The sequence below is a fragment of the Tursiops truncatus genome, chromosome 3 (assembly GCF_011762595.2).
Source record: "Tursiops truncatus isolate mTurTru1 chromosome 3, mTurTru1.mat.Y, whole genome shotgun sequence".
Classification (NCBI taxonomy): Eukaryota; Metazoa; Chordata; class Mammalia; order Artiodactyla; family Delphinidae; genus Tursiops; species Tursiops truncatus.
In genome coordinates, this window is record NC_047036.1 from 147,229,555 (window position 1) to 147,248,085 (window position 18,531).

The 18,531-nt window shown below is 48.9% G+C and overlaps 1 protein-coding gene and 1 pseudogene across 6 annotated transcripts in view; both read right to left on the minus strand.

Annotated features, from left to right (window-relative positions):
- The window catches only part of SH3PXD2B (SH3 and PX domains 2B), a 114,220-nt gene that overhangs the window by 67,090 nt on the left and 28,599 nt on the right, over nt 1-18,531 (minus strand). For all 6 annotated transcript variants that reach the window (XR_004525944.2, XM_033853564.2, XM_033853567.2 and 3 more), the window contains exons 2-3: nt 13,878-13,958; nt 525-600 (exon numbers count right to left, since the gene is read on the minus strand). Coding sequence is in view for 5 of the 6 variants with exons in the window: in XM_033853564.2 (XP_033709455.1) it covers nt 525-600; nt 13,878-13,958 (157 nt within the window). In the remaining variant the exon portion in view is untranslated. The remainder of the gene's footprint in view (nt 1-524; nt 601-13,877; nt 13,959-18,531) is intronic.
- LOC117311997 (U6 spliceosomal RNA) lies at nt 13,669-13,768 on the minus strand (annotated as a pseudogene).

Sequence of the window (18,531 nt, forward strand, 5' to 3'; positions counted from 1 at the left end):
CTGGGTGGTAATTTGTTATGCACGACAGAAAACAAATACAGGGGGTGGGGGGTGGCTGGGATGAACTGGGAGATTGGGATTGACAAGTATGCACTAATATGTATAAACTAGATAACTAATAACCTGCTGTATATAGCACAGGGAACTCCACTTTGTTGTATGGTAGAAACTAACACAACATTGTAAAACAACTATACCCCAATTAAAAAGAAAGAAAGAAAGAAAACAAATACAGTAGCCATTATAATAGATGCCACTCACTACACAAACTGTATGACCTTGAATTATTCTCATTTTAGAGATGGGAGAAACCGAGGATCCCAGAAGTGAAGTGTCTTGCCTAAGGTCAAGCAGCTGGTAAAGAGCATAGCATCTAACTCCAAAGCCCATATCCTTAGGCACTGATTTCAACAAATGACTAAGGTCTGGTCACTGGGACAATGCCTCAAGGAGGAGGAGGGGAGAGATCTGAGAGCTGTGTTGGGAGCCCAGAGGCCCCATCTGAGAGCATGTGTCTCACTTACCTGGAAGAAAGGGAATGATCCGCTGTTTGGGGTCCTTCTGTCCTCCTTCCATGGGAAATTTGTCCAACATCTGCATCTAAATGGGGAGAATAACCAAAAAAACCTGATAAATGCATCTCTGACGTTTTAAAGGAATTATGTGAACTGTGTGATTCGATATATAAAAATTCACTTTGTTCAGCTTTGCAAACTAATGGGGAAGGCAGTGTCAACTGGACCTAGGATATCCATGCAAACAATCCTCTAGGTCCACAGCTGCCAGACTAGTGAAGGCTCAGAGCTGGGAGAGACCATTCTCAGTTCCCCCGGGCGCTCCAGCCACAGGACCTGAAATGTGAACAACACCCCCAGAGCCCCCAGAATTCCACAGACGGCAGGTCATCCTGTTTCCTAAGAACTGCCAGGCTGTGTTCAGGAACAAACTATGGAGACTCAATTAATCATTACCTGCGAGATCATGACACGCCCCTGCCTCACTAAGAATTCCCCAGGCTGGCTCAGCTTCATGCCTGGCTCTGTGTCAGGCACATGGGGTGCAGCGATGAAAAGATTCAGTGTCTAGAGAGAGACTGAAAAGTAGAATGGTCATTGCAGGGTGGTGTAGGAAGCATCTAGAGAGGTAGGTGCAGGCTTGCTGTGAGGCTAGAGGAAGCACAGGGATGGGGCACCCAAAACGAAAACCTTTCATGTTTTCTGATAACGTTAAATGCCTCTCTGACATTTTAAGGAATAAATGTGAAGTATCTGACTGGATATACAAAGTCACCAGGATCTGCTACTTGCGGTCGGGGGAAGTGACATACCTCGGGCCTTATCCTTAGTTGGCCATAATGATACCAACTGCCAACATGGCTTTACAGATTAAAGCTGGGCTGTGTGGTCATAAATGCTGTCACCAGATTTCTGGTTCTTCTCCTGAGCGCTTGGTAGATTTGTACATCCCCACCCCCTTGAAGTGGGACGTGGCCAATTAACTGTGAGCAGGAGAGACGTGGCTCACTTTGGGGTGGAAGACTTAGGACTGGTGCTTGTTTCACCACTCTTCATTTCCATCTGCCACGTGATGGCCATGCTCCAGAGTGTTGCTTCTCTGCCAGCCAGGGTCCAGAGCCCCCAACAACCTCTGATGGACATGTAGCCCTAGTGAGAAATAAACCCTGTGTACAGTGAGGCTAGTTGTCATAGCAGCATATCGTAACCCATCCTGATTAGTATATGGGCCCAGGATTCAAGCAGAAGAAAAGGGAGTCCTGAGCCTCCTGAAGTGATGGCTGAATGTGGCCCATCATTTTACCTCAAGGAGAAAGTCACTCTGGCACTCAAGATGTGTCCCTCTGGATGTGGAGAAAACGGAACCCTTGTGCACTGTTGGTGGGAAAGTACATTGATGCAGCCACTATGGAGAACAGTATGGAGGTTCCTCAAGAATCTAAAAATAGAACTACCATATGATCCAGCAATCCCACTCCTGGGTATATACTGAAGAAGATACATGCACCCCAACGTTCATAGCAGCACTATTTACAATAGCGAAGACAGGGAAGCAATCCAAATGCCCATCAATAGACAACTGGATTAAGAAGCAACAAAAACAAATTCACGAGAGGAAAAAAAACAAAGATGTGGGGTGTGTGTGTGTGTGTGTGTGTGTGTGTGTGTGTGTGTGTATACACATAGACATATACACACACACATACATACATACAATGGAATATTAGCCATAAAGAATGAAATTCTGCCATCTGCAGCAACACGGATGCACCTAGAGAATATTATGCTTAGTGAAATAAGTCATAGAAAGACAAATACTATACGGTGTCACTTATATGTGGAATCTAAAAAATAATACAAATGAATGTTTATGCAAAACAGAAACAGACTCACAGACATAGAAAACAAACTTGTAGCTACCAAAGGCGAAAGGGAAGGCAGGAGGGACAAATTAGGGGTATAGGATTAACAGATAGTAACTACTATGTATAAAATAGATAAGTAATGAGGATATATTGTACAGCACAGGGAATTATAGCCATTACCTTGTAATAACCTATAGTGGAGTACAATCTACAAAAATACTGAATCACTATGTTATACACCTAAAACTAACATAACATTGTAAATCAGCTATACTTCAATTAAAAAAAAAAGATGTATCCCTCTGATAGCATAAAAGCAGCTTCGAATAGCCTGGAGAAGTAAGCACAGCTATAGTGTAGGGGGAGGGAGGAGAGACCTGAAGTGGGAGAGAAGAGAAACAAGTTTACATGCCAAGCACAGGTTAGGTTCTTTAGACATATCCTCTCACGAAATCTGCAGAATACCCCATTCAAGGTGGACATTACTATCCAGGGAACTGAAGTCCAGAGGAGTGAAGAAATCTGCCATGGGCCTGCAGCCAGCAAGGGGCAGGGCCAGAGACAGAAGCCCACAGCTTCTCTGCCATTGCCTCACCCGCCTCTGAGATGCTACTAAGGCAATTAAAAAGTATTGCTCCCCAGCGCTCAGGAAACAGGGCCATTTATCCAGGCTGGAGCTCCCTGCCTCCTTAGCACTGTTTTATGTGACACCCCTGCGTAGGAGGGTCAGACTCAGCTTGGCTGGCAACCCTAAAGGGCTGCCCATGAGGCTGTGGTTTTATTTGTGATTTCCAACTGGCCCCTATTCTGTGCTGTGCGGTGATGGGGAAATGCTTGGTTCAACATCATTCAGCAGCTGGTGAGGCCACAGTGGGCCTTGCTGGAAAGGGAGGCTTCCCTTTTTGAATCCAGGAGCTTTTCAATGCTGGCACATAGTAGGCACTCAATAAAAACTGGCTAGACCAATGAACGCATCTGAGTGAAATTTGGGAGTGGGGGCAGCTTCAGATGTTTGCTGAGTACCTCCGATTAATAATATTCACATTACTAATATTAAATAATAATTAGTAACCACTACTAACTGGTTTGACTGTTTACAGTTAATCCTTTTCAGACGTATGATTTTATCTGTCCTTCATAATAATCCTGTGAAAGCAATGGACAACCCCCATGTCACAGATGGAGAAACTGGGGAGCAGGACACAATGAACTCTTTGAGGTCACACAGCTAAGTGGTGGTCCAGCCAGTTCAAGTATCTTAATCTAAATCCCATTCTTTTCCCCTAAGATCACTCTCTTAGGCAGCTTCGGAGTGTCACATGAACATGAAAAATCAGCCTGAGACCAGGTAAGTTTCATATTCCATGCACAGGCAAACAGCGTGCTTCTTTTTTAAAGGCAGGGTGATTAATCAATCTTAGCTGCAGCATCTTTTTAGAGATTTATAGGTTTGACCTAACACTATCTTTTTTTTTCCTTCTCAATTTTATTTGTGAAGACAATGTTGGAACACCGTTCAGGGGAACTATTTTTTTTTAAAGGTAATCTGTCCACTGTACCCCACTTATATGCGCTCTCCCAAGTTCCTGCTGAGTCCCTATCTGCATGTGCACACACTGGCTTAAGAAGCCCTGCCCAGCACTGTATTTCCCTGTGGTCTCCCCAGCTCTGTCTTAGAGAGTTACTCTCCCACCCTGTGTCCTCAGTTGCTTCTATCCAAATAAGTGGAGCTCAAAGAGCTGAAGTGTCTCCCCAAGTGTTATTAATTTGAGGCAGCGGACCTGGGTTTAATGTTGCAAACTCTAACCACAGACATTACCCCTGGGGACCAGACAGCCCTGGGGTTTAATCCTAATGATTCCTCAGGCCAGCTGTGTGTCCTTGGCGAAAGACCTCGCCTGATGAGTCTGATTCACTACCTGCAGAATGACAGACACAGTCTGCCGGGCAGGGGGGTTGTGTAAATGATGTTGTATGTGAACTGTGAAGTGGGGATGCACTGGGTGCTCAACAAGAAATGCCCCCTCCTTGCACTCTGCCTGCAATGAATGTTATTCTGAGAATTATTTGGGAAAAATGTTCATTATTTATGAGACTGTGTGTGTGTTTTTGTGTTGAGTACACATAACATAAAATCGATCATTTCAACCATTTTAAGTGTATAATTTAGCGGCATTAAGTACACTGTTGTGCAACCATCACCACCCTCCATCTCCAGAACCTCTACATCATCCCACACTGAAACTCTATATCCATTAAACACTAACTCCCCATTCCTCTCCTCCAGCCCTTGGCAACCACCGTCCTACTTTCTATCTCTATAAATCTGACTATGCTTGGCACTGCATATAAGTATCTGTCCTTCGTGTATGGCTTCTTTCACTCAGAATAATGTCTTCAAGGTTCATCCGTTTCATAATATGTGCTGGAGTTTCCTTCCTTTTTAAGGCTGAATAATATTCCACAATGAGGCTGTGTTTTAAGGTTGGTAAAATTCCTCCGACTACCCAGGTCTCCTCAGTGGCCAGAGCTGGGCTTTCCAATAGAACTTTCTACGATGATGGAGATGTTCTATATCTCTGCTGTCCCTTATGGCAGCCACCAGCCCTTGGAGGGCTAGCTACTGAGCACTTGAAATGTGGCTCCCGCGACTGAGAAGCTGACGTTTTAATTTTATTTAATTTTAATTAACTTAAATTTACATTGAAATAGCCTCACATGACTAGTGGCACAGGGCTGGACTCATTCTCCTCTTTTAGCCGTATCTAGCTTTATTTCATTTTATCCTCCCGTCAACGGTAACTGCAATCTGTATGACTGCTATTCGCGAGGACAGGTGATCAGAGGCCTGCGAGCTGTTTTGTTTTTGGTCTTAGTGTGTCTGGGTTCACAGGCCACAGGCTGCTTCTATCCAGGGAACTGTCACACTTGGCACTCACAGGCTTTGAAACAGACATGGGTGGCATTCCAGACCCTCTGTAGGGACCCCCCAGACCCGGGATGTCTGCAGCGGCAGGACCAGAGGCATGCGGGCAAAGTCCAACTGCAGACGGTATCCTTGGAAACTGGAAAGTCCACACCCCTCCCCCCAGATAATAAAAGGAAGTTGGGCTGAGGGTGCAGGGGACTGAAAATTGAGGAGGAAAGTGAGTCAGTCTTGGGGGGTAGGAAGGGAGGGGGAGCCACGTCAAGCTGCCACATCACAAGGGGAACGAGAGAACACTCCATCAGCAGTTTTTAAGACACAGCTTGTGGTGGAGGGAGAGGAGACAGGCTGTCCAAGGAAAATACCGTGGAGGCTGGCGTGGAGGTCCACACGTGGTTTGTGTTAGCGGCAGACTGGACTTGGGAGGGGTTTACTCCCTCACTATGACAAAGGCCTCGCGTCCCAGAAGAGCAAGAGCAGGCAGTGCAGAAGGGCCGGGGTGACCATCGTGGGCAGCTGCAGGCTGGCGGGGAGTCGCGTGGTTCTCAGAGCAGGACGCTACAACATAGCTGGGCCTGCTCTACAGCACGTGGTTGGCTGTCTTTGGGGACTCTGTCCCCTCGATGAGCTGCTTTGTCTAAATGTCGGCATGCCCCTGGACATGCCCCTTGGAGCCTGCCGCCCCTCCTTGTCCGTCCACTTCTTTCCTCCTTGCTGTCCCTCCCAGTCAGGGCAGCATGTTCTCAGCCCGACCCCCTTACTAGGCTGCCCTGTGTCCTGCCCCGCCCCCCTCACTGGTACGTGGTAGGCACTTGGGATATATTTATGCAAAGAATGAATGAATCAATGGATGAACAAATGAATGAAAAAGTGGTTAACTGGTTTGGTCAGCCATTGTCTAGGAGAGGAGAAATTATGTTCCAGGTGGCGGCAACAGAACCTGCATTGGACCTTAGACGCAATTGACCAACACACCTTGCCTCTTTCTGTTTTCCAAATTAAGAATTGCAGTTGGTCCCTCCATATCCTTGGGTTCCATATCTGCAGATTCAACCAATGGCAGATCGAAAATATTCGGGGGGGGGGAACTTCCAGAAAGTTCCAAAAAAGCAAAACTTGATTCTACCATGGCTGGCAACAATTTACATAGCATTTACCTTGTATTTACATAGCATTTACATCGTATTAGGTATTATAAGTAATCTAGAGATGATTTAAAGTATACGGGAGGATGATATAAGCAAATGCTAGGCCATTTAACACGAGGGACCTGAGCATCGTCAGATTTTGGTATCTGTTGGGCGAGGGGCATGAAGGGAGTGGTGCTGGAGCCAATTCCCCCAGGGATACCAAGGGATGACTGTGCTGTATGAAGAAAAGGCAGCTACCGTATTTTCTCAGCTCTATACCATCAATATGGCAACGGCTTTTCAGATGGAAGGGAACAAATATTCCATTAAGCATATGAAACATGTGGGAGGCACACCCCAATTTCAGAAGACAATGTCTGGGGAAAGAGTGTGTCTCAGGGTTCAGCAAAGGCAGTATCTGAGTATAGATGGTTGGTGGAATCCTAGGCCAGGTGTTGACTAGGAGCTCGCTGGGATGTCTTCCCAGCTGGGCAAGGCCCGCCTAGGGAGCGAGAACCTCAGCCCTGCCCCTCCTACACCTGCTCCCAGAAAAGACAGGAGAAAAACACTCCCTTCCCCTTGGCTTCTGCGGTGGAGCCTGGGGGCTTCTGGGCAGACAGTCCCCAAAGCTCATTAAGTGCATCTGGGGCTACAAAACTCTCAGAAGGGGGACAGGCCAGTTCTATCTCAACAGAAACTGGAAACAAACGATGTTTGCTGTGTGACCTGGGACAGCCTCTCCCGTCTCAGGTTCCCTTCTCTGGGGAAAAACAAAGGCACGGATCAAGATGCCGCCTCCGGCTTGCCTTCAGCTCTGTGATGTGCTGCATTTGGGAAACGGATCCCCCGGAAAGCCCCCATGCCTGGAAGCAGTCCCCTAAGCATGGCGTGTTCCTGCTTCCAGGACACATGTCATTGGTGCTTCTCTCGAGAACTCCCTGCCGGGCAGGGTGAGCCAGCTGGCTCTGTGCATCCCCCTGGCGCCACCCCCGCTGTCGGAATTCTGCAAGATGCCCAGCTCACAGTCCTGCTCTCTCACACTTCTGCACCTTTGCACACATGGTTTCCTCTGTGTGGGATGCCCTCCCCCATCCTGTCAGTGGGGCAACTCCTTACTCATTATCAAGACCCTGCTCAGATGTCACCTCCTCCAGGAAGCAAGCCCTGCCTGAGTTCCCTGGCTGGCACAGAGGACACTCTTTGAACACTTGCAAACATTTCACTGTGCCCTCTGTGAGGGAAGACCTGGCTCCAGGGATGACCATGACCCTCGGCCTGGGGGATGCAATGAACTAGTGGGAAAACTCAGAGGGCAAAGGTCACATGGCACAGGGTAAAGTGTACCCGTCACACATCCGAGGCGTGTCTGTGCAGGGCTCGTGCTCTGCTCAGAGCAGTCCTCTGCAGGATAGACTATGCCTGCATCTCACAGGGAGGTACCGAACGGGCCTTCAGAGGACAGAACTCTAAGAGCAGACAGATTCGAAGGCAATCCTGGACCTTCGGGAGGCAGGAGCACAGGCTTCAGACTCAACCACACCTGGGCCTGAGTCCAGCCATGCTCCTCTTTAGGAACGTGACTCTGCCTCTCTGAGCTTCCCTTCCCCCATCTGTGACGTGGACACAACACTGACTTCAGGCCTCTAAGTGAGGACTACATGAGATGGCGTATATATGGACATCTAGTGCCTTGTAGTAAACAGTTGCCGATATTGTTATGACGTCACTCAACCAACCACATTTCCGCTAGGCGCTGCCCTCAGCTCTCCAGGCATTCCTGTCCCCACCCAGTGCCCTGTTCGGAGGCCAGCTCCCTCTGTTACACTCTGATAGACTCTCCAGAGTGTGCCCAGATGAGGGCAGAAAGAGAGGTTCAGAGGGGCTGAGGGCCCTGCCCAAGGCCACACAGCCAGTCAGACAGAGGGCTGGGACCTGACACCAGGTCTTCCCACTCCAAGCCCAGGGCTCTACCGCCTGCGCCCTCACGTGAGTGAGACACGTTGCCAGAGCGCCCTCACGTGAGTGAGACACGTTGCCAGATGTTAACCAGTAGTGGTAGGCATGACTATCAGAGTCCAGCTTTCCTAAGACAAGGGAGTTGGGAAATCATATCAGAAGGTGATCTGTCAGAAAGGGGACTTTCTTGCTGGTTGACTGTGAGTTTCTTTTCCCACGTAGGAGCCTGAGTCATGCTCCTTTCTTCTACCCCAGCGGCCTCTCTGCAGACTGCTTCCTCTGCCTGAGTGTCCTGCCCCCACCAGAGGGGACATTTACTTTTTTGTCATCTACAGGTTATTTTCCCTTCTTTGGCAGCAGGTCTCTGATCTCCTCTGGGGAATCTTCTACTCCTCTATTAGTCAGCATGGATTGATGCTGATTCTACTCCAGTTCCTGGGCTGGCCCTGACTGGCCTGGCCATTACCCAAGAGGAACCAATGAGACTTGTGCTGAAACCGTTGGGGTGTTCTCTTTTTCCCTGAAGTCACTGAGCTGACCGCTGGATACAGCTGGGAGCTGTGGCTGCCACCATACCAGACAACACCCTGCCTGGACACAGAGGAGACCAAGAAGTGGAGAAAGGCAGGTCCTGGTTCACCCTGTGGCACCTAGATCCAGCCATACCTGAAGCCAAGTACCCTTAGTCTTCTCAGTTCCATTTAGCTAATCAATGTAATTTTTGAATAATCCATATGGACTGGGTTTCTGTCATCTGCAACTAAAACACTGCTGACTAAAACAAGGTCTCATGGCCAGGAAGTGGCAGCATTTGGATAAAAGCCCAGCGTCTCAACCACTCTATTAAACTGGCATCACCGCCTGCTCTAATCTTCATGCCAATTCCTAGCAGCAACCCACGCCTATCAATAATCCCAACAGCTGACACTAGCTCAGGGCTCGACAGCCCAGAAACTGCTCTCACACACATCATCACTTTTTTACAAAAAGAAATTGAGATATACTTCACATACCATAAAATGCACCCTTTTAAAGTGTTCAATGCAGTGGGTTTTAGAATATTCCCAAGGTTGTGCAACCATGACCACTATCTAATTCCAGAACATTTTCATCACCCTAAAAAGACACCCAGTTCCCATTAACAGTCTCTCCTCCTTTCTCCCTCCCCCCAGCTCCCGGCAACCACTAATCTGCTTTCTGTCTCTATGGATTTGCCTCTTCCGGACACACATCATCACTTTTAACTCCAAAGGAGCCTCGTGAAGTAGCCACTGGTAAGAGCAGAGTGACCAAGACTGTGGACCCCGGTATTGCCTGCCCAGCTTCAAAGCCAAGTTCTAATGCTCATCGGCTGTGTGACCTCGGGCAAATGACTTAACCTTTCTGAGCCTGGGTTTCTTCATCTGTATCATTTGATAGGCTTGACATGAGGATTAAATGAGTCATTACATCCTGACGCTGAGCAGGCAGTACCTCAGGAATGCCAGCTGTTTCCCTAACATCAGCCCCATGCTACTGATGAAGAAATCACCATCAGGCACAGAGGGGTTAAGGGGTGTGCCCGTGGCCACACAGAACAGGTGGCTGGGCCCCAAGTCTCCTGACTGAGTCGCCTGCTGTTTCCATTACGCCACACTGGCCGAGCTGCTCCTCCACGAAAGCTTGACCCTCCCCATGCTCTCGGCCAAGTTACTGCTGCAAAAGCCCAGGCTACTCGCCAGACAGGGAGGGAGGAATCATGAAACCATCCAACTTCAGGGTGTCGCAGCCCCATGCGGGCCGGCCTCCTTGCCTGGTCCTTGGGATCAGCCCCTTCTTCCAGCTTCCCTCTCTCAGGTGCGGGGCTCGGGGGCAGGGCAGGCCATTTCCAGGACAGCAGGACCCTCTGGAATTCCAGGACTCTCCCACTCCAGTTGCCCATCTGGGACTCTTTAAAGCTGGCTTAAGCCCCGTCTTTAGAAGACTTTGTTACGGGAGGAGACTCTAAGGCAGTTATTTATGTTGCAGCAAACCTCCAATTCTTACTAATTATGCTGGGGTTGGAGGGGAGGAAACCTCACTTTTAAGTTCTGGTAGAAATAAGAAAGTTGAGTTTGAACAGGAGAGTGGAGGGAATGCAGGCTTCAGACCAGGATGCCTTGTGATCCAACCCTGGCTCGAAAACGTTCCCAAACAATGTCACCTTGGGCAAATCCCATGTGAGCAGAGCGACAGCAGATGACAGATAACGCTTACCGAGCAAAGCACAACTGACTGAACTGTCACGGCAGATGTGAGCAAAGTGCTTTCATTCTTAATACAGTGTGTGGATGGGGAAACTGAGGCTCAGAAACGTACAGCAGTGACACTGAGCTGAGACCTGAAAAGGCAAAGCTGAGATGTGAATGAACCCAGGTTTGCCTAACCCCAGAAGTCAAGGTCTGAAGCCCCGGGCGAGGCTCGAATAGGGAACTCGGTAACACAGTCAAGTTCCCCACACACCGCCTGGCCCGTAGGCTGCCAAAGGGCAGCAGCGAGCATTTCTGTCCGCGCCACCAGGGCCCCTTCCCCACCCTCTTCTCATTGAATCTCCTCCTCTAGATGATGCTGTCCCACCCGCCCCACCCCTCTGGCCACAGCTAGCAGGCTCAGGGTGGGGGGGGGGGGGTGGACTCTGACCCAGGAGGCTGACACTCAGATGCTCTCTCCCAGAGACTGGAGCCGAACCCACCAACTCCAGTGCCTTGACCCAGGGAAGGGCACTTCAACTTGGGGACTGAAGGTGCTGTTTGGCGGAAGAAGCTGGTCCAGAGGGGCTGGCGGGAAAGGGAGCAGTTTCGATGGGAGAGCTTGTGGCCACAGGACACACGGCCCGGGAGCTGCCAGGCTTCCAGTGGGTCATTCTGTCGCTGGTTCTGGGCCCCTGTGAGGCCGGCTGTACTCCCGGCTCTGGTTTCCGTGGGGGCACACTGGCCTCCTCTCATCAGTCCACCCCCACTTCTCTCTGCCTAAGCTAGCTGAGTGGGTGTCTGCTCTGTGGGTGCCAATAAGCCCTAGGCTAGCAATCACCCATGTCACTCATCTCTGCCCCCTCTGTTCCTTCTTGGAAGCATCAGGCAGGCAAGAGGCCTCTGAAAGCAAAAATATAGGTAGCACTGCTGCCCCTGTAACATGGACCCTCGGTGCATGAAAAATCAGTCTAGCGACTTGCAAAATATCTACCCGACACCCACGCTCTAAAGACCTGCCGAAATGGATCACATCAATCACTCTTGCATCTGAGCAAGGGGGTATGGATCTGTCTTTCTCACGCAGGACCACTTTCGGAGGTGTTGGGCATTACTGCTATCGTCTTTCCTGCCTTTCCTCCAGGGTCAGCCCTTCCCCCGCCCATGCCCGTGTCTGCTCCTGCCAAGTCCCTTTTAGATGGTATCTTAACATCTTTAACATAGAGCCTCTTTGGGTACTGACATTTGGTACATGTTTGCTGCGGACCAGAAGAAAAATATCATTTGTATATGATACTGTTTGGTTTGTTGCATAGTGAACACAAAACGTCACTTATGAGTTCATTACATATTAAGTAATTAGGTAACTGGTGTCAACTTCTGTCCAGTATGCAATGACTTGGCAATTTATAATGTAGATTGTTTGGTGATACTGGGGAAACAGGTTAGGGGCACATTATTATCTCCCCTCCCCCTTTTAAAATATTGGCGCACAGGCTCTGAAAATTCTCTCTTTGACATTTTTAGGAACAGATTAGGTCTGTTCAACCAAGGATGATGGTGGTTAATATCACCTCCAGAGAGAACATGGAAGGCAGAAAGACAGGCTGGTGTGTGGAGGACCCGGGCTGTCTCCTGATGTCCCCACAATGCCTTCTCTACATCGGATCACAGCTGTTCTCTCCAGGTCTCAGTCCCCACCTCCCTGACTGAGAGGCAGAGCAGGGACCGGATAAGCCCACTGGCCATCACATTCCTCAACCATACCGACTGGCTTCGAGATGAGCCTATGAAACACAACACTGTGTTTGCTGGGACTTCTGCAAAGTGACCTTTCACTCTTTCCTGCTAAGTGTGAGCCCAGAGCATTGTGCAACCATGTGGGATCTGAGGATAAAGCAACATCAGGAAACTGGGAATTCAGAACAAGAGGAAGAAGCTGGGTGAGAGGACACAGAGGAGAACCCCGTATCAAGCTTCACCTGAAGCCTGCCAGTTTCCTTCTCCCAGGACATTCTGTCACACCAGCCCCCTAAATCCCCCCATCTACTTAGGCCAGTTTGAGTTGGGTTTCTGTCCCTTGCAACCAAAGCATCCTAACTGGTACCCAGAGGGAAAGAAGACAGTCATCTCGATGAGGCCTTACGTTGGCCTGTGAGCTATGTGAGCCCCTCACCAAGTGGCAGGGAACACTCATGGATTCAGGAAGCCGGGCAAGTTCCCATCTCCTCCTGAGGTCTGTGTTTTCTAAAGAACTTTGTTACATCGTATCAGGCACTGTGACTTTTCATGACACACTTGCTTTGAGCTGCTGGCCTTTGGTGCTGACCCATGGATTAGAGATCTTTTACCCTCCTGGGGAGGGGCTGACACAGAGCTGTCCACATAGGCTTCCTGTGAGACTGGTGGTGCTCATGGGGGTTATAGTTCATTCCTTCGTTTGTTCGTTTGTTCATTCATTCATTCACCAAACATTCACTGGATACATACAGTGTCCTTGAATAAAACATGAAGGAAAGAGAGGATAATGAAGATGTGGTTCCTGCCCATGAGGGTCCTAGTTTAGAGGGGGACAGGCAGACGACTTCAATACAGAGTCAGGAGAGAGGGATGCAGAGCTGTGGGGTGCAGAGGAGGTGGCCTTCGCTGGCCAGGGAATGAAGTCAGACCAGGCTTCCCAGAGGATGAGACCACGAGGGGGCTGGAGGGGGCAGGAGGTGTTCCAGGTGAGGAAGAGCTAATGCAAAGGCCTCGGAGGAGAGGAGAAGGCGAGCACGGTGCCCTGAGAGCACGGCAGGCATTTTAGGAGCCGAGCAAGGAGGCTGATGGGAAGAGGAGGCCAAGGTGAGGCAACAGACGTGGGTCTGTCTTGAGAGCAGAACAGGTCCACGAGGTCTGAACGCACTCAACACGACTACACCAGTTCAAGATCTGCACTTCAAGGCCAACAGAAACGGTCTCCAGGTCAGCCTCCGTCTGGAGCACTCAACAGGAGCCTTTATTTGGAAAATACTGAATATCAAAGCATAAGGCAATACAGCCCATTACTTATGTCCCCAGCGTGTCCCCAGACACGCTCCTCAAAGTTGCGTGTCACCCCTGCACAGGGGCCAGGCTAATCTTCTCTACATCATTCCAATTTTAGTATATGTGCTGCTGAGGTGAGTGCATAGACATCATTTTAAACAAGAACACTGTGGCTGTGAAGTCAAAGTGGAAAATAAGTCCAAATAAACTCTTCCCCACCTTGCAGCTCACCGGAGACCCCAAATCCTTACCTGGAGATCAAAGAATTTGCTGTAGCGCCGGTAAATGGCCTCCGTGGAGCCGCTGGACCACGTGACACGGATGATGTAGACCTGCAGAGAGGGATGGAGACAGGCGTGAACACCAAGGGGGTCTTTCCATCTCCAGGACTCAAGAGCAAAGCGGTTCAGAGTCAGAAAGACCTGGGTTTGAATCTCAGCTCTGCCCCTGACCAGCGGTATGACTTGGACGGGTTACTTGCTCTCTCTGAGCCCCAGCTTCCTCTTCAATAAAATAGGTCTAAATACCCCCACCTCTGAGAGTTGTGCAAAGGATTACATGAAATCAGGTATAGGAAAGCATAAGCACCCTGCTCATCTCAGGAGACGCTGTTACTCTCACGATCTCTTACTCCCCACTCAATTCAGAAAGCCCCAGGGCTGGCTCCTTTGTCAGTATCATTCTTAAAACTTGGACTTGTCAGAAGGCACAGCAACATGCGGCTCTTAGCTCTCTTGTATTTCTCATAAGCTAGGTAGCTCTCTTGTATTTCTCATAAGCTAGGCCATCACGCCATTTTCTCCAGTTAGGGCCTGGGCTGACTCATCTTTTCCCTCTGCATGACAGTTTCTCCATCTGTAAACTGGGTTAACAGCATCTGTTTCCGCTGCCTCCCGGGAGAGTGTGAGGACTCGATTAAGACGGAGGATGGAGACAGCCACTTTATAAACCACAGGGCCATGTTTTCATTCTCTGTCACAAGTCACAGCACACACAGAAAATAATGCATTGACAACAAATTCGGGCAAGCCAAGGTGGCAGCAGGAGGTCGCAGCATCTGGCTGGGGGCTCTGGTGGCCCTGGACACCACCTGGATACTCAAGGGAGAAGGGATCAGCACATCCATTCCTGGCTTGCACAAATTATCTGTGGTTACAGGGTAATTTTGACACTTAAAACATACATATGTGAAAGCTATCTGGAAACAGAGAAATGCTGTATAAACACGAGGGGCTAGGTGTTGTTAAAGAGGCCAGGGGGGTACACAGGCAGGGTCCCTGCCTCTGTGAGTGGAGGGTAAGCTGCGGAGACAGCACGTGCATAAGTGAAGATAAGTAACATGTACGCAGGGGACGTCTGTTATTTTTTGCCCAGTACTGATTAACCTTTCCTTCAACCAGAGTGCCTTGACTTTCCTCCTGGGAGCCTCCTTCCCTACCTCAACACAGTCCCTTAGACACCAAGGTGGGTACCACTGTCCACAGTGATTGGTTGAGGAGTGAGCACATGACCCACGCCGGGCCAATCACAGCCAGTAAGAATCAGCCCTGGGACTTCTGCTGTGACCCCTGAGAAAGATAAGCTCTCTTTCTTTGAGGTTGCTAGGCTGTTAGGATGCAACATGGAGATGCCAGGGGGCCATCTCATCATCGCTTGGGAGGAGCCTGCCTGAGAATGAGGCCAGTATCAGTGGAATCCTGATGACACAGTCTGCCCCTTAGGTCCAGCTTTGCCTGTAGCTCTATCTACTCCTTGTCTGTTCAGTTTCCTGAGCCAGTAAATCCTGGGCAACACCCACACTCTGGGATTATCTCTGAAGCCAGTTTAAGCTGGGTTTCTGACACATGTAATTTAGTCCTGACGGATGCAGGAAGGGGGGGCGGGAGAGATCTCTGAAGCTTGAAGTCATCATGGTGTACCTTGAAGGACATGTAGATCTAGATAGCAGGAGAGGAAAGAAGAGACCGTCGGTGGTAAGGGATGATGGTGGAGCAAAGACGAGCTCAGGGAGTATGGGGGACCACGCCTAGCAGTGGTTTCCAAAGCGGTTTTAGACAAAGTCTCTTCCCAAAAGAGTTCTTGCTAGGATACCTTCATTCAAAACAGGAAAAGGAGGAGCTACGGGGGGCCAGAGCCAGAGCCCATTGTGAACACCAGGGACTTATGGGAGAAGATTTTCCAAGTGAGAAGAGATGAAAAATGTAAAGACAAATCAAGACAAGATGGGAGGTGCCCCTGAATGCCCAGCTAAGGGGTTCACCAGGAACAACCACCCTAAATCCAACATCTATTTCATTTCAGCGAAGCAAGGCAGGAAGGAAGGCATTTGGACTCTAGGCTCACGCAATTTCCTAACCCCCAGGGCCTCAGTTTCCATCTGTAAAACGGGGTCATCGAGCCCATCTTACATAGAATTGTGATGATTATCAGAGGTAAAGCTCTGAGCTCCTTGCAGAGAGGAAAAGTTCAAGAAATCTTAGTACCCTTCACTCTGAGTCCCCAGTGTCTACCCGGCCCCAGTTCAGAAAGACAGACTATTTCAACACCAGGGATTCAGGTATCCCACCTCCCCCAGCCTTGTTTGTGTCCACTAGTCCTGGGTACCTCATAGAGCCAAAAGACAGGGCAGGGCATCCTTTGGGAGGCAGAGTCACCCTGGAAAAGTGATTTTACGACAAAAAGAGCTGTCTCCAAAGCCATTTGAATAGTCATTAGTCTTATTAAAAAGAAAACAGGGGAATCCCTGGTGGTGCAGTGGTTAAAAATCCGCCTGCCAATGCAGGGGACATGGGTTTGAGCCCTCGTCCAAGAAGATCCCACATGCCGTGGAGCAACTAAGCCCGTGCACCGCAACTACTGAGCCCGCGTGCGACAACTACTGAAGCCCACGCGCCTAGAGCCTGTGCTCCGCAACAAGAGAAGCCACCGCAACGAGAAGCCCGCACACTGCAACGAAGAGCAGCCTCCACTAGCCGCAACTAGAGAAAAGCCCATGCGCAGCAGCGAAGAGAAAGAAAGAGAGAGAGAGAGAAAGAAAGAAAACATCAATGCTGCTTAAGCAAGCCTCCAGCGTGTCGATTTAGAGTGGCGCCCATTCATTCATTCACTCTACAACATTTATTAAACACCTCTGGTGTACCAGGCCCTCTGCCAGGTGCTGGGTTACAATGAGCAGCAGGACAGCCTCGGACCCTGCCCTTGGACAGTGGGAAGATGGGCAATAAACCATCAGATGAGGAAATATGTATATAATTTAAGTTACAGTAAGTGCTAGGAAGGACCCCAAAGCCTGCTGTGGTAGCGCAGGATGGGGATGGTGGTGGAGGGTGTTCCTGGAAGGGAACTGCTCTGAGGGAGCAGCCTTTGAACTGAGACCTGAAGGCTGAGGAACTGGCTTGGGGAAGAGCTGAGGAAAGTGTATTCCACACAGAATGCGAAGTACAAATGAAGACACGCAGGCTGGAAAATGCTTGGAATGTTTGAGGAACCAGAAGGCCATTATGGCAGGACAGAGCTGTCAGGGAAGGGGATGTGGCCAGGAGGGGCAGCAGCTGTATCACAAGGGTCTTATAGGGCTTATAGGTCATGGTGAGGGATTTTTATTCTATTGAAGTTTTGAGGGGTGCAGGGGGCTGGGGAGGAGGCGTTTGACATAATTAATGTATGTTTTAAAAAAATATCCATCTATATGCCTCTGGCTGCTGTGCAGAAAATGGTTTTGAAAAAGGGCAGGGAAACTAGCAAGGGGGCTTTTCCATATCTGAAAGGGACCATGGAACTCAGCCAACCCAATGGCCCCACCTTCCAGATGAGTAAATGGAGTCCCAGAAAATACCCTACCAAAGGTCCCCATCCTGGGGGATGTATAAACAAAGTCTGTATGACTATCTGTGAAGGACAATGCCAATGTGGATTAAAAACAAGAAAAAAATAAAATAAAACATCATCAAAGATTTTACAACCAACCCAAAACATACACCCATAAACAGCAAAAAAAAATTCTGCTTACATAATTCATTTTTGATCTCTTGTTTAAAATTTTTTTTTAATTTATTTATTTATTTATTTAGTTATATTTATTTTTTTTTAGGTGTGTCACTCTATTTAGGTGTTTTTTCATTTCTGTCAGTAATATTTTCTAGTTTTCTTTTAATTTTTTTTTTTTTTTTTTTTTTGCGGTATGCGGGCCTCTCACTGTTGTGGCCTCTCCCGTTGCGGAGCACAGGCTCCGGACGCGCAGGTCCAGCGGCCATGGCTCACGGGCCCAGCCGCTCCACGGCATGTGGGATCTTCCCGGACCGGGGCAAGAACCCGTGTCCCCTGCATCGGCAGGCGGACTCTCAACCACTGCGCCACCAGGGAAGCCCTTCTTTTAATTTTTATAAAATTTTATTTATCCAGCATTTTAGAATTTTATTTATTTTTTTATACAGCAGGTTCTTATTAGTTATCCATTTTATACATATTAGTATATACATGTCAATCCCAATCTCCCAATATTTATTTATTTATTTATTTATTTATTTATTTTTGGCTGAGTTGGGTCTTTGTTGCTGTACGTGGGCTTTCTCTAGTTGCAGCAAGCGGGTGTTACTCTTTGTTGCAGTGTGTGGGCTTCTTGTTGCAGTGGCTTCTCTTGCTGTGGAGCACGGGCTCTAGGCGTGCTTCAGTAGTTGTGGCACACATGCTCAGTAGCTGTGGCTTGTGGGCTCTAGAGCACAAGCTCAGGAGTTGTGGCGCATGGGCTTAGTTGCTCTGTGGCATGTGGGATCTTCCTGGACCAGGGCTCGACCCCATGTCCCCTGCATTGGCAGGCGGATTCTTTTTTTTTTTTTTAACTATTTTTTTTTAACATGTTTATTGGGGTATAATTGCTTTACAATGGTGTGTTAGTTTCTGCTTTAT